At 36.9% G+C, this 16272-nt stretch overlaps 1 protein-coding gene across 10 annotated transcripts in view; it reads right to left on the bottom strand.

Moving 5' to 3' along the window:
* apbb2b (amyloid beta (A4) precursor protein-binding, family B, member 2b) overlaps positions 1 to 16272 on the bottom strand; it is a 62793-nt gene that overhangs the window by 30237 nt on the left and 16284 nt on the right. For 8 of the 10 annotated variants that reach the window (XM_048197569.1, XM_048197574.1, XM_048197572.1 and 5 more), the window contains exons 2-5: positions 12342 to 12391; positions 4718 to 4848; positions 4415 to 4460; positions 510 to 1460 (exon numbers count right to left, since the gene is read on the bottom strand). In XM_048197569.1, the coding sequence (XP_048053526.1) occupies positions 510 to 1458 (949 nt within the window). In that variant the 5' untranslated portion in view covers positions 1459 to 1460; positions 4415 to 4460; positions 4718 to 4848; positions 12342 to 12391. Of the gene's footprint in view, positions 1 to 509; positions 1461 to 4414; positions 4461 to 4717; positions 4849 to 12341; positions 12392 to 13268; positions 13335 to 16272 lie in introns of all 10 variants that reach the window. The other 2 variants (XM_048197570.1, XM_048197571.1) reach the window with 1 other exon arrangement.

Genomic DNA, 16272 nt, shown 5'->3' with positions numbered 1-16272 from the left:
CTCAAATTTCACTTGTGAGCTTTTTTGTACTTTTTTAAGCTTTATAGCTAATGGTCACTGTCCACTATCATTGTATGGAAAAGAGCAGCACAAAGATTCAGTTTAACTTCTTATTTTGTGCTTCACATCTTACAGGTTTGGAATGACATGAGAGACAAAATGTGAATTTTTGGATGAATTAACACTTTTAAAAATTACATTTTCAATGACAATTTTTTTTAAAAAAAGTACACAAAAACACACAAAATAGTAAACATGTTTTGACAAGTTTTCCCTCACAGCCTCAAACCAGACACACACTGTGCTGTGTTTACCTAGATCACACTCCAGTGAAGTGAAAAGTACAAACACACCAAAACCTCTCTGCCAACGCACTTCAGTCAAATTTAAAACCACACATACCACATCAGTGCGCCATATCCACTACACTAGGCCAAAACACACACACCAAACCACACTGAGAAGACCAGCACGCTACGCACATAACGCTTTGAATGTGTACTACTGACCGCTCTCTTCTGGTGAGCCCAGTGATGCACTGTCCTGTGACAATGTGGTCCAGCTGGACTCCTCGTCACTGTGTGGAAGGTTCTGGATGCGGTTTAGTGCCCGGTCTGTCTTGGCTCCCGTCCGTGGTCGGTCTTTTTTCGTCTCCGGTGAGGAAGAGGAAGATGAGGAGCCGACAGACAGGAGGGGCGTGTCCTCAGGGCTGTGTGGTTTCTGTGGAGAAGAGGGGCAGGGATTCTTCTCTTTCTCCAGCAAAGGCTTAGTGACATCATCATCCTGCACATCAGGCAGTTCGTATGACAGGTCATCCAGGCATGACTCCAGGTAACTCTTGGTCTTAAGGTGCTCGGGGGACTTCCTGTCTGAAACTATCTCAGTTTTCTCAGACAGAATGAGCAGGTCATCACAATACTCCACACGATCCTCCTCATTACCGTCATCATCAACCAACTCATTTACATCCTCATCAACAAGCTCGTTGTTGGGGTCAAAGTCACTGTGAACGTCGTCAACGTTAGACTCACTGTCGAGGCTTAATTCCTCAACGTTCCTCAACTCATCATTGATGTTGAGCTCTGATTCGCCGGCTGTGTTTCCATCCTCGTCTTCTTCGGTGGTGTTCTTGTTGTGATCCTGTCGCTCCGCAGCTTTACGTAACTGATTTGCACCATTTTTGGCCAGTTTAGGGTTGTCAGTAGTTGCTGAAGATGACGACGGTGGCGTCACGCCTTCGCCGAGTCCCATCGCACTCTGAATGCTTGTGAGTGCATACTTCTTTCGGCACTTCGGGGGCGTGGCCTGGCCCGGTTTGATGACATCACCACTTAGCAGTTGATTGTGTGAAGAACGCAGGCTGAGGGAATTGGGCGGAGTTGCAGAGGGCCCGTTGCGATTGGCTACGTCCACAGAGGGGGAGGGGTTATGTGGTGAGGGCACGCAGACTGACATCATGGCTAAAGGGAGAGAGTGAAAAAGCAGTCAAAATCACACTTAAAGGGATAGTTCACCCAAAAATTAAAATTATCCCATAATTTACTCACTCTTAAGCCATCCTAGGTGTATATGACTGTCTTCTTTCAGCCAAACACAATCAGTGTTATATCGCGACAGCTACACGCATTTGACTTGCGTCTAAAAAGCGTTAACTTCCGCAATGTAGTACACAATGCCATGGCGTTCTACGCTACACTGTGACATACTACATTATGTCCTACATTATAACGCAGTTGTGTCATGTCAACGAGTGTCATGTCATTGTGTGGTACGTCATGGAAGTTAGTGCTTTTTAGACCTAAGTCGAATGCGTATGGCCACGCCAGAAGCTTGTTATTTTACTTTATAAAGTTTTAAATAAGGATATTTGTCTTACACAAACACATCGATTCACTTCAGAAAGCCTGAAAGTCACATGGAGTACATTTTATGATCGATGGACACTTTTTTTGGCTTCAAAATCTCATCCTCCAATCACTCCCATTATAAAGCTTGGACGAGACAGGATATTTTAAAGGTGCCCTAGAACTTCTTTTTAAAAGATGTAATATAAGTCTAAGGTGTCCCCTGAATGTGTCTGTGAAGTTTCAGCTCAAAATACCCCATAGATTTTTTTAATTCATTTTTTTAACTGCCTATTTTGGGGCATCATTAACTATGCACCGAAATATAGGTTGCGGCCCCTTTAAATCTCCCGCTCCCCCTCCCCTGGAGCTCACGCCTAAACACAGTTCACACAGCTAATATAACCCTCAAAATGGATCTTTACAAGATGTTTGTCATGCATGCTGCTTGCATACATCGGATCATGTAAGTATAGTATTTTTTTGGATGTTTACATTTGATTCTGAATGAGTTTGAGGCTATGCTGCGTGGCTAAAGCTAACATTACACACTGTTGGAGAGATTTATAAAGAATGAAGTTGTGTTTATGCATTATACAGACTGCTAGTGTTTAAAAATGAAAACAGCGATGGCTGTCTTGTCTCCGTGAATACAGTAAGAAACAATGGTAAGTTTAACCACATTTAACAGTACATTAGCAACATGCTAACGAAACATTTAGAAAGACAATTTACAAATATCACAAAAAATATCATGTTATCATGGATCATGTCAGTTATTATTGCTCCATCTGCCATTTTTCGCTATTGTTCTTGCTTGCTTACCTAGTCTGATAATTTAGCTGTGCACATCCAGACGTCCTGCCCTTGTGTAATGCCTTGAACATGGGCTGGCATATGCAAATATTGGGGGCGTACACCCCGACTGTTACATAACAGTCGGTGTTATGTTGAGATTCGCCTGTTCTTCGGAGGTCTTTTAAACAAATGAGATTTATATAAGAAGGAGGAAACAATGGAGTTTGAAACTCAGTGTATGTATTTTTCATGTACTGAACTCTTGTTATTTAACTATGCCAAGGTAAATTCAATATTTAATTCTAGGGCACCTTTAATATAACTCTGATTTGTGTTTGGCTTAAAAAAGAAAGTCATATACACCTAGGATGGCTTGAGGGTGAATAAATTATGGGGTAATTTTTTTATTTTTGGGTGAACTATCCCTTTAAACATTCAACAGTGCATTCAACAATAGAAGGACAAATGCAAAAAGTAAAAAAAAAAAAAAAAATCAACAAATAACTACAATTAATTCTTGATTTTTTTTTAAATCTAAGCAGAATTTCATGTCATTTTTAGGTCAAGTGCCTGTATTAATCAAACTAAAGCTGCTTTTTTGGCAAAAAAAAGCCCTTGTTTTTGTCCAGTGGTTGATTGACATATGAGTAGGCAGCCCTTCGCTGTTGGTCAGGATACGTCAAGACAGATTAGGTGTAAACAAGGTCAAAGAAACCAAATTAAGCAATGCAAAAAGAATTTAAATGTGGATCACCCACAATTTCCTTTATTAGATGTGAAGGAATATAAAAACATGATAACACTGCAGATAGATTGACACTATGACTTAATCAGCGATGACGGTCATGAAAAGCTTATTTGTCTTTGCTCAAGCAGCTCTGCAGACTGTGCTGCTTCTGTGCTACCAAACTGAATTACCACATTTAAAATCATCTTAATCCGGCGGGAATTGAATGTGATTATAGCTGATTTACAACCCAGTGCTTCATACTATCATGCGATTGGGTGGAAAATTAAATCAGGTTCATGCCAAAAGTTGAGCTGATTTTTACTAATGCTCAAAGAGTAGATTCAGAGGCAGTACATTCACTAGGAAAGAGGATGTAACCAATCACACAGTAATCTGACATATTATAAGACAGATGGACACACACAGGGCTCCAGACTGTGACAAAAAAAATTGAGATTTCATTTAAATTTAAAATCTAGTCACCATTGGCAACAGTAAGGAACTCTTTATAAGCCTCCATATTAATTTAGTCAAATAACATCTTTTTATGAGTCAGGAATCATACTCATTCAATGAATCATTTAGAGTTGTTACAGAATTCACAACTGATTTCCTCACTGAACTGTAAGACATTTTTGGTTGTGTCCGATGTGATATTAAATTAACTGAGAACTGGTAATGTGTGCTTTAAGTTTGCCAGTCCATTTACTGACATGTTAATATAACGACGTGTAATTAAAGATACAGATTCACTAAAGGAATAAAATATTAAATTGTATTCTAAAAACATTTAAAATTGCGACTGAATATTTTTGGTTGTTGTCTAGCATAGTGAGACCTAATTTTAAGGTTGAATTGACATTGTTTGGGAATAACACTGTTAGACAATGTTGGATCAACGCAACATTTGATTTTTTTTAAATAGGTAAAAAATGTAATCATCTATACAGTGGTTCTGTAAAACTGCAATTAACAAAAGTAATTAGTCTCCTAAAAGATTCATTTGAATAAAATCATGTCCTGAAAAAGAGGGCTGTCTGACCTTGTACAGGTTTTCTCGTTGAGCCAGAGAAGCTACCAATGTAAATCTGCAACAATAACAACAACAAAAAAAATAATAATACAATTATCTTCTTTTATCATCTGCAGACAATCCACAAACACACATGCATGCGAATGCAAAAGTAGCACAGCATGAATTCAATATATGCTTGTAAACTTTATGTATTATTTCACAGTTGCAAATCTGCGGCTTCAATTTTTAGTTTTGTAAAGCACAACACATAATATCTGTATAACATCAAAGGTTAATACAAACATTCAATGAGCAGGCAGTCATACTCACCAGGGAGCTGAGGATTGTGGGTATTTCCACAGAGCCTCCTGGGCCATGGTGTAGAATCAGTGCATCATCAAGGTTTTGGCAAATCAGTACCAGCTGAGTATATCACCATGGAAGCACTCAAGAAATATGTTCTGAACACAATAAAAATTAAATAAATAAATAAATAAAAAACATTAGAAAATAGATAGATATGGAAATTTTTACTAAATGCATTTTCACTATGCCCATCCCTCAACTAAGGTTAGTGATGTGTGAGTGTGTGTGTGTGTATCTTCAGGGACATCTCCTACTGTGTGTGTAAACAGCATGGGGTGGAAATATGCATCTGGAGCACAATTACAAAAATAACTGTCAGGGTGGAGACACAAACAGAAACACACATTCAATCTCAAGGGGAATCACCTAAACGGATGGTGAATATGAATGAAATTATTTTTCACTGCACAGAACAAAGGACATACATGTCTAAACATTATTACCAAAAATAACTACGGCTGGATCAAATATTTGTGATGATTTTGGTAAAATCACAATGATTTTATTAGGGACAGATCTAGGCATGGGATGAGCCCAACCAAATGTCTGCCTTGACCACCCAATTAGAATTTAGGCACAGATAGTGTAAATCTGTTTTTGTTTTGTTTTTTGTTTTTTTTACGATTTGAGCATTGATTAAAAACAATCTGAGGTGGGCTGTGTTGAGAAGTCTGATGAAGGCTGTAGAATGTCCCAACCAATCAAAAAATAACCCTAGAAAATTTCAGTATTTTTCTTTTCTAGCTGAAAGTCTGTAGCAGAAAAAAGCAAAGACTGGAGATCACACGAGTGAAAACGGGCAGAAATATTACGTCTAAAAGCTATTAAGATGCGAATAATGGGAAGTTTAATGTATATTCATGAATATATATCTTCATATTTATTAATAAATGTGACTATACAATTTTTTTTAGCTATGACTGATTTTAAAGTGTCATTTGGTCACCACTAAAATGGGTCATACCATGAGCAGTTGAAATATGCTAGAAAACTTGATCACTTAAGAACGTGCATTTTTTGCATGGATGGAGGAAGAACATAATGTAAGTGTATTCACAAGTTCACACTTACATGTAATCATATTGAGTAAGGATTATGTGTATATGCCATGCTATCCGAGGGGAGGGCTCCGAGCTCGGTATTTGGACTGAACCCAAAGTACTCCCCCATTATCTCAGGCTGGGATAGGAATAGTTAGGAGTGAGGAGATGGGGTGGTGGAGGGATGCTGGAAAAGTGTTGTGGGACAGAGTTAAAGGGTTAGTTCACCCAAAAATGAAAATTCTGTCATTTATTACTTACCCTCATGTCGTTCCACACCCGTAAGACCTTCGTTAATCTTCAGAACACAAATTAAGATATTTTAGTTGAAATCCGATAGCTCCGTGAGGCATGCATAGGGAGCAATGGACACTTCCTCTCTCAAGATCCATAAAGGTACTAAAAACATATTTAAATTGGTTCATGTGAGCACAGTGGTTCAATATTAATATTGTAAAGCGACGAGAATATTTTTGGAACGGCAAAAAAAAACTAAATAACAACTTATTTAGTGATGGCCGATTTCAAAACACTGCTTCATGAAGCATCGGAGCATAAATGAATCAGTGTATCGAATCTGCTGTTCGGAGCTCCAAAGTCACGTGATTTCAGCCGTTGGCAGTTTGACACGCGATCTGAATCATGATTCGATACACTGATTCATTTATGCTCTGATACTTCCTGAAGCAGTGTTTTGAAATCGGCCATCACTAAATAAGTCATTATTTTGTTTTTTGGCGCTCCAAAAATATTCTCGTCGCTTTATAATATTAATATTGAACAACTGTACTCACATGAACTGATTTAAATATGTTTTTAGTACCTTTATGGATCTTGACAGAGGAAGTGTCCATTGCTCCCTATGGAGGCCTCACGGAGCTATCGGATTTCAACTAAAATATCTTAATTTGTGTTCTGAAGATTAACGAAGGTCTTACGGGTGTGGAACGGCATGAGGGTGAGTAATAAATGACAGAATTTTTGGGTGAACTAACCCTTTAAGTCTGCTGTATATCCTCCAGACTACCAGCTATGGAGTTTTGTCCTCTGTAGAGGACATTATATTTTAGCGAATTTCTTTGAGACCTTACATGTCACAGTTTTGAGTCTGAATGTCCTGTAAAGAGCACATTCAGGGCTTTTCAGAGATACCACCATGTTTTCGGAGGTTTCACCATGACCACTCCCTCTGCTTGGTCTTTAAAAATGGTTGGCGTTAATTTAGTGATCAAATTTAACACCCTTATGGAAATATAATAATTTGTTATTATCATTTATAATACCATTATATACATCGGACTAATTTTCAAATTGTTTGTCATAAATCAACATCTCAGGAAAATGTTATGGGGTTTCAAATCAAAATATGAGTTTCTGTTATGAAACAGGACATCGATTTTATACATGTCCACTGTACTGGACGCCAGGACTTAATTCATGTTTATAGCCATTTTGGGAGACACAACATGTGAATAGCAAAATAAATTATATATCAATATTCCTATGAAATATTATATATTATTATGAGAATCTTGCCAATTATTACTCCCATTATTATACTTCTTTTTTCATTACATGTTGCTCCAAGAACACATTAATATGCAAATTACATACAACGTGTAGATACATTGTACATAATGGGAAAAAAAAATGTATGGCCATTTTACACATATATATTGCATAAAGCAAAATTGTATATCAAATCATTCTGTTATATCTTTCATAACATAGCTGAGAATCATTTTTATATAAGTTTGGTATAAAAAATCCTGAAACCTAAAAATTGATTGGTGATTATTTTCAAAATATTTCTTGTTCCATTTTTTGCTTATGCTCTAAAGAATGTAATGACATAAAAAAATACTAAATTCACAAATTCACATTTTTTTTTCTGGTAGTCAGGAGGATATATACCTCATATCTCATTGATTAACTAAAGAGGTCTGTTGGTCAACGTGGCAAATCCAAGAGACCAGCTTGAACCCATTGCGAAATCTATTGCGTAGGAGAAAGTCTTTTGCCCTCAAGCGATTGAGCGGATTCCAATTAAAAAGGTTATAGCCCACAAAAATTCACCAAACAATATATAATGTACATTTATAATATATAAATGTGACCGTACCTTATAATTGATAAGATAGATATTTTAATAGCTTGAGCACCTCTCACTTAAATCTCAGGAAATTACGCATTTCAAAGAATCCACTCATAATTCTGATTCAACAGTTAGTTTGAGGCATTACTCAAATGTATACTGAAGTCTCTGCATACCATTTAGATTCAAATGTTTTGGCAAAAATATGGGTAAAGAAATATTGCTATTTATTACTATACATGTTTAAATGCTACATATAAATGATTCAGTATCATTCTTCTTTGTATTCTTTAAAGAAAACAGTGGAAAATCTGCCTAAAATATTTTGAAAAAAATTTTAATTATTGTATTCACTTTATTGATATGGTTGATATGGACATTTTAAGTAATTTCAGAGCAAATACATAAACATTAAGATAGACTGCTATTGAATAACATATTTTTTCATATATCGCCCAGCTGTAAAAATGACAAGAGTGTTTGTTAACTAGGATGGGGAGAGGGTAAAACAGATACAGACAGATACAGAGTGAAAAAAAGACAGATAAGTGTTGAGTTTATGATTTGGTTTGCCATTTTGTATCCAGGCATAACCAATAACAGACAACAAACAGAAGTAGAGCAGTTCAGTGTGTGTGAGAGTGTGGTGAGCTTTAATTAGAGATTTTCGTGTGGTGGCTAACCTCCCTGAGGTCCCGCTTTTTATAAACATGCATCTCTCTCTCTCACTCAGGAGGCTGCTGTACTCATGACCTTAAAGAAAGTGTGTGTGTGTGTGTGTGTGTGTGTGTGTGTGTGTGTGTGTGTGTGTGTGTGTGTGTGTGTGTGTGTGTGTGTTTGAGTACATGAATTGAACCTGACCACAATAATTGACCCTTCACTAAGCTCTGCACTCCTTGGTTACTGTTGTCTGCTGCAGGCAAGCTTTACAGAACTACTCAAAAGAATGAAGTGAGGATTTCTGTGAATACTAACGTGGTTTTCAGTAAAATACGCTCATAAAGCATTTGGGCTGGACTGAGGTGTCACAATGCAGTTATTATCTGCTTATATGCTTACATCAGATTTCAAAAATGAAAATTATGGTGAAAATCATTTATTCATCCTAACCCATTAGACTTTTGAATATTCTATCATCATTTTTGTCTCTCAATTGAAAGTGCATGCGACTAAAAATTTCACATATCAAAAAGTACAAAAAAACATCATAAAAAGTAATCCATGTGAATTGAGTAGTTTAATTAAATTCTGCATGCTGAACAGACATTATTCAGGCTATTAGTCATATATATGCTCATACATAGAGCATTTTGTACTTTTTGAAGTATGAAAGTTGCTACTTTCAATGGATGGAATATTTAAAACATTTATTTCTGTCTGTTTCTCACATAGCAACTGAATGTCTTCAGAAGACTTAGATTATAAAAGAAGAAACAAACGCACTCCGTCTGAGGTGCCAGTCAAGAAGGATAAGTCCAAATATATATGAAAAATATGACTGCACACTCAACTTGCAAACAGTTTATTCACCAACGTTTCGGCAAAAAGCCTTTGTCAAGGTGTAATTTCACTCAGAGTAGAGAGAGCATAAATATACAATCAACAGGTGCATACAATTAATCCCAATTAAATATACCAAATATACTTTTTGCCGAAACGTTGGTGAATAAACTGTTTGCAAGTTGAGTGTGCAGTCATATTTTTCATATATATTCAGAAGACTTAGAACACGGCAACGGGCTTTTCACACTCTGCTTAACCCCAGGTTATCGTCGTTCTAAACATAGCTTTTAACACCGGGTAAAAGAACGTTTCAAACTTGTAATTCAGAAGCGGGGTTAGCACCTCTTTTTACATGGGTAATGAAACCCTGCTCCAGGGCAGGGTTAGCACCACTTTTGAGTTAACCACGCATTTTAGTGCCAAACTTGAACAGTATGAAACGATGCAGTGTTAGAATGTTACAGCTAAACGCTTAGCAACAGACAACCAATCGCATACTCATATTTGCCTGCTTTGGACAGTCACGGAAACACTGCGCATTTTAAATAAACAGTACATTCAGCGTTTGAGAGGAAAAATGTCAAATGCTGACAGAAAACTCAACAATTTGAGTGAAGAAGAGACCGTTTCACTCTTACCTTTATAGTCCGAAATGTCCATTCAGTATAAAATCAATAGTACAGTCGTCAATACGAGGTTATGTAAACAGGTCGCGTGCTGCATTTATCCAATCAATGACACTGACACCACAAATATGCAAATAAGAACATTAATCCGGGGTTTAGGAATGTACAATGAGAAACGTCAGCTTATGAATTCCAAGGATTAATTGTTAACCCCATGTAAATTATGAGCAGTGTAAAACATGAAGCAAGATAACCCAGGATTCTGTTTACCCAGGGTTAGGCTTGTTGCGATAGTCGGTGTTACCGGTGATACACGGTGTTTAACCCACCTACCGGTCATAGCACTTGACCACCGGCACCGTCCCCATCGTGTTGAAGTTTTAGCCTATAGCAATAAAGCACTTAATTCAGTTAGTGACTACGTGCCTTCGTAATTTAGCGTAAGCGGAACGAGCGCCGCAGTAAAGCAGCAGCCGGTGTCCGATTTCATTTATCATTTGAGGAGAGAGAGGCGAGCTAACTGGCAAAGGATGGCGGAAGATCTGGTTTCAAAGCGAAATGCAAAAGCACCTATTTGGAAATATTTTAGATTCAGACCAAATGCAAACAGGGAACCTGAAAACGTTAACGAGGCAACCTGTAAACTTTGCCTGATGAAAGTGGCAGCATCCGGAGGTAACACTTCGAATAGGCTCCCCGTTTTGGCAAAAGTAGCCAAAAAATATCTTTGTGTTTGTGCAACAAGCTGCGCATCCGAGAGAGTGTTCAGCACGATGGGAAACATAATCACCCCAACAAGATCTCTTTTGAAACCAGAAATGGTAAATATGTTGGCTTTTCTGGCCAGGAATATGTAAGAATGTATGCAACAAGCAGTGTGATCACGTTTTGTTCCCTGTTGCAATTTAAAATGAAGGTTTTTCGTTTATTGTTTCTCATTTAGCCTATTTATAATTTTTTTGTACGGTGTATGCAGTTAATAGGCCTACCTCTTTTTCTTTTTTTTAACAGCTTAACGTGAGTTTAATTTTTATATTAGTTTTTTTTTTTTGCACTTAAGTGTCCAGTGATTATTCGGGTAGGCTACCTTATTTAACGAAGTGTTTTTGATGTTCGTTCGTTTCATATTCGATGGTTGTGCGGTGTTTTTTTTTTTTTTTGCTGAAAAAGGCAGGCACTTTATTTAACGAATAGTGAATTTTTTTATATAATTTCGTTTGTTTAATACTTGCACGATGTGTGCAGTGGTTCGTTTTGTTAATAAATGCACTTTAAAGGTGTTTCATAAGTGCTTTTGTTTAGTTTTTGCATGGTGTGTTAAGTTTTTATTCATTTTGCAATAAAGATGTGTGTAATACAAGCGAGTGTCTTATTGTTTTGTGTATTTTTATTAAGAATAAAATAAATTAACCCATGATTAATTCAAACAAATGCTACTGAATTGCCGCTAATTAAAGTGAAAGTAAATTGAGACGTGTGCACGTCTACACGACCGCATTTTCGGCCACCCGAAATCCCAGACACGCAACCCCGATTACCGTTTTTTTAACACGTCGATTAACCGGTGGAAAAAATCCGTCACCGCAACATCCCTACCCAGGGTTTAGAATGACCCAGGGTTAAAAGCCCTCAACTGATTCACGTTGACTAATTTTATTTTAACTGCAATAAATAAATCACCACCACTTTCTTTTTATATAAAAGATCATATAAAAGATGGTTATTGGTTTTTTCTCTGGTATTTTGCTTAACATTTTGTGCTAAAGAATAAAAAAATGACATATGGGTGATGGTGATGACAATTTTCATTTTGTGTGAACTATTCCTTTCACAACAATAATGCAATTCGCATTCTATAAAATAAAACCATTCAAAACTCTATTGTTTGTAAAATTGTTCCTGCTATTGTTCCCTGGAATGTGCGTTACGACATATTATTGCTGCAACTGCCACTTCAGAGAGGACAGACTCCATCTACACAGAGCTGCAGCCAGATTACACACACACACACACACTCAGTTCTTTTCCACTCCTAACTTCACTTAAAGAAATGAATTCTGCAGCACTTAGAAAAGACAGAGTTTGGTGTCTGGACGCAACGGCTATAATCATAACACACACACACACCCTAAAATCCACTGTAGTTTTTACAAGGAGTTAAAAAAAAGTAGGAATGTAAGGGAAAAGTGAAGAATTCTTGGCATGTCATTTTCAGAAGTCTTTAATTACCCATCTGAGAAAAACACATCACACCCTTCTCTCTAACACACACACACACACACACACACACACACACACACACATATACATACACAAGAACATACCTGTATCTCTGCAGGTAGAGGTGCTTCTCACATTCAGATGAGGTTCCTACCTGCAAAACAGATAAAAAGACAGTAAGTTTGTGAATTAACAGTATGTGTGAGTCATATTAAGTCAATAGAAATCATAATATCAGGCAGAAATAGCAAATAAAACATCAAGAAATATCATTTCAACATCCTAAATATATACACAACCATTGACTGACATTTTTAGCAGCTGAAAATAAAATGTTAAACAAACCACACAGAACAGAAGTAAATATGACCTTCTAAATAATCCAACTGTGCAAATTAAAAACAGAGAGCACAGTTCTGTGAAGCACATCCCGCTGAGGGCGAGAGAAAGCGAGAGAGATGCTTGTGCTCACAAACAGGCGGACTGTTTAGATTAAAGGACGTTTATTTAGCTGCAGAAACAGGGAGGATCATGTATAGCTGGAGTTAACTGCTGCTCATAACTGCACATCTCTTTGCCCTGCCATAAATGTGCATACAATCAGTGCCATGGGAGAAAAAACAAACATAAAACACCATTAAAACGCACAAAAACATATACACACAAACACAGAGATGAATGCTGGGAAAGAGGCAAGTCGAGATCACATTTCAGAGAGGAGAAATCTTGCACACACACACACACACAAGGCTTCATATCAAAGGCTTGCTTTCCAGCACATTGCACTGTGAAAACAGCTGCCAAATGACAGAGAAGAAAAGAGGGAGGAAAAGAGAGAGAGAGATAGTGAGAATAAGTGCAAAAGGCAACAGAGAGGAAAAGAAGAAAGAGAAAACCCATTGCACTATGGGTTTCCATCAACATCTGTATAAACAATCTGTGTGCATACTAGAAGCTTTGAGACGCACTTATTAGTTGGTCACAGTTTGCACTTCCTTCAACATACACGTTTACCTTGCTACCTGATTTACCTTGTTTTTTTCCCCATGTACTCTAAAGTTTGCCAATAGAGTTACAGCATATTGCCAAAGAAGAACCTAAACAAAGAAGAAACATCAAGAACATTTTTAATCTGGAAAGAATCACATAGCCAACAAAAGAACCTGGATCTGAGTTCTGAATATGGAGAAAGGTTTTTGGAAATGCCCCACAAGAAAAAGAAAATCACAAATGAGGTCTCTTTAATAAGCCATTTGTCTCTCCAAGACAGCAATGAGATTAAATGGAGAACAACGGGGGACTTTTGCTTAAGTCTTCTTCTGCTTCAGATGAGATTTCATCAGTTATAAAAAGATTTGGCAAAATACCAATTTCTGCAATCAAATGTCAATAAATTTCACATTAATTTCACAAAACAAGTCAATTTCAATATCACATCTCAAACATTTCTCATTAAAGTCTCCCAGAAAAGCTATGCTATTCACATCAGTTCTATAAGTAAGTAACTACTACAAGGTATCATTCATTAACAATAGATAATGCTTTATGAAATATATACATTACATTAGATTACATTAATGCATTAGACTGGCACTTCCATCTGAAGTTGTATTCATTGTATTGTTTTGTATTGTATTCATGTGTACATGTATCCTCATTCCCTGAATAAAAAACCCATTAACATCACTATCGCTATTCTTTACTGTTCAAACTGCAGAAATTATATGGACTAACAATGAGCAATACCTTTCTACAGCATTTATTACAGGGATCATAAACTGCATTATTTCATTGTTTTATAATGTTTCCTGGGGTGCACTTATAATGTTAGTATGATTTTTACATCAAAAATTGTCATAATATAGAATTAAAAGGCATTTTTCCTACCCTGATTTTAGCCCTCTGATTGGAACACTCTGTTTTAAGGGGCGTGTCAGCTGTGAGACTTCAGTGCAAATGCCCACTGCTGTGATTGGCTAACATCTTTGCATATGAAAATAACAAACTATTAGCCTACATATGGAATTCTCTCAAAAAACGTATAGCACGTTTTTACTATTACAGTTCTCAAGGTTTACTAATCATGAAAAGTGTTGATTATAGCATTATATTCAGATGGTGGCATGAAAGGTTGCAGTGATGAGCATGTAGCCAATCATAGACATGTTGAGAGCATGCCTCGTTATTCTAACTCGATTATTCGTTGATTCTAACGGGAGTTTTGGTGAGAGTCCAGAACACTTGCGCTGTTTGATTGACAGTTCCAGTGACTGTAAAGGAAGCGTTCTTTGATCACTTTAAATACCAGATTATTTTTATCCTAAGAGAAACAATGTGAATATGACTGTGGCCTAGTTGATTTGCGTTAGTAGTGTGTTGAAACTCGTGGTTATGGTAATGGGCATGACATTTCCAAAACTTGCTCAAAGTGATTGACCAATCACAACACACTGGTCCAGCTGACGAATCAGAGCACATTGTGTTTTTCAGAAGAAGGGGCTTCAAAGAGACCGGAACTAAACAGCGTTACTGATAGACTGGAAAAAGAGGTGCTGCAACAACATAAAATATGTGAAAAATAATGTATATCTTGAACATTCAAGCATGATAACCTATTCTATTTCTAATAAGCTAATTATAATGACTACAAGATATGATGTTGTAGGAAAGTTTCAGAAATTTGTCCCAAATATAGTACAGCTAGGTCAGAAATGCATACACAGCACTTCAGCTAATAGTCCATATCTTCTGTGCTGCCGCTGATCAGAAGAAAATGCTGACATACATCAAACCTAACTGAGATGAAGGCTGTTTCTTCTGATGCAGTCTGCTCTGATACTGCTCATATGAAGAGTGACAAGTATGCATAGATTATATCATTCCCTAATAACCACCATGAGATTAAACATAATGAAACACCATAAATCAGTGCTGTCATGCCAGACAAACACACAGCTAAAGGTTATGTGAGAATAAGATGAGGAATATTCCTTACTGACTTTGCTTGACAAATGTGGAGAGAATACTGTTAACATAAAACATTCCAGCAATTTTGTTTAAAGGAAAAGTTTACCTAAAATAATAATAATAATACTGATAATAATAATAATGCATCATAATTTACTCACCCACAAGGCTACAACTTGTTGTTTCTGTGAATGTCCACATTTAAAAAAAACAAAAAAAAAACATTTTCCCTTGGTTATACAAATATTCTGGAAAAAATTAGAGGGATGTTATAGTGCACGAGTCATATTGATTATTTTTATGATACTTTTTTATTATACAGCTTTTAAAACCTTTTTGAAACTTAAAAGCCTCAGTCCCTATTGATTGGAACTGAATAAAAAATAGCAATCATTCTTTACAACAATAATTTAAACAATAAGATAATTTAAATAATAATGACATTTTCATAAGTAAATAATGACATCATCTTCATTATTGGGTGAACTATCTTTTTAAGTGTATGAGAATTTCTAAGATTTAGGGCAAGAACGCAATGCAGAAGATAAAAGGTATGTAGCCTGGCTCAGGAACACACACGGAGGAGCATTCTTGTCCCTCTCATAGACAAACACACAACCACAGTGTGTTGTGTGAGAGCCAGAGGCACAGCACAGGAGCTGAAATGAGCCCAAAACCCATTTCCTGTTCCAGCAGCAGACAGGAATTGGGGGAGGGAGATGGAGGGCGTCGCTAAAAACTAGTCCATCCTCCTCAAACATGATCACTAATGCCAAACATCTGGAGTGGGCTTACTCTCTCTCACTCACACACAAACACACAAGCATGAATACATGCAACTAGTTCAGCCCCGCACCACTTTGGATAATGTTTCAGTGATGACATCATGGTGGTGGTGACATTCCACAGCTCTGGTTCAGTAATGCTATAACCTCAGTATGTCACATTCAAAGCCACCTCACATTCAATAGATACTCAATATCCCAAAGTGTCACGTCTTCTACCACTGTATCCTCTATGTGTGGGAACTGACTGGCTCAAGCTAAAGGTGCCCTAGAACCTTTTTAC

The sequence above is a fragment of the Megalobrama amblycephala genome, linkage group LG7 (genome assembly GCF_018812025.1).
Source record: "Megalobrama amblycephala isolate DHTTF-2021 linkage group LG7, ASM1881202v1, whole genome shotgun sequence".
Lineage (NCBI taxonomy): Eukaryota > Metazoa > Chordata > Actinopteri > Cypriniformes > Xenocyprididae > Megalobrama > Megalobrama amblycephala.
Note: the sequence above shows the minus strand (reverse complement) of the source record. Positions and strands in the feature narration are given on the sequence as shown.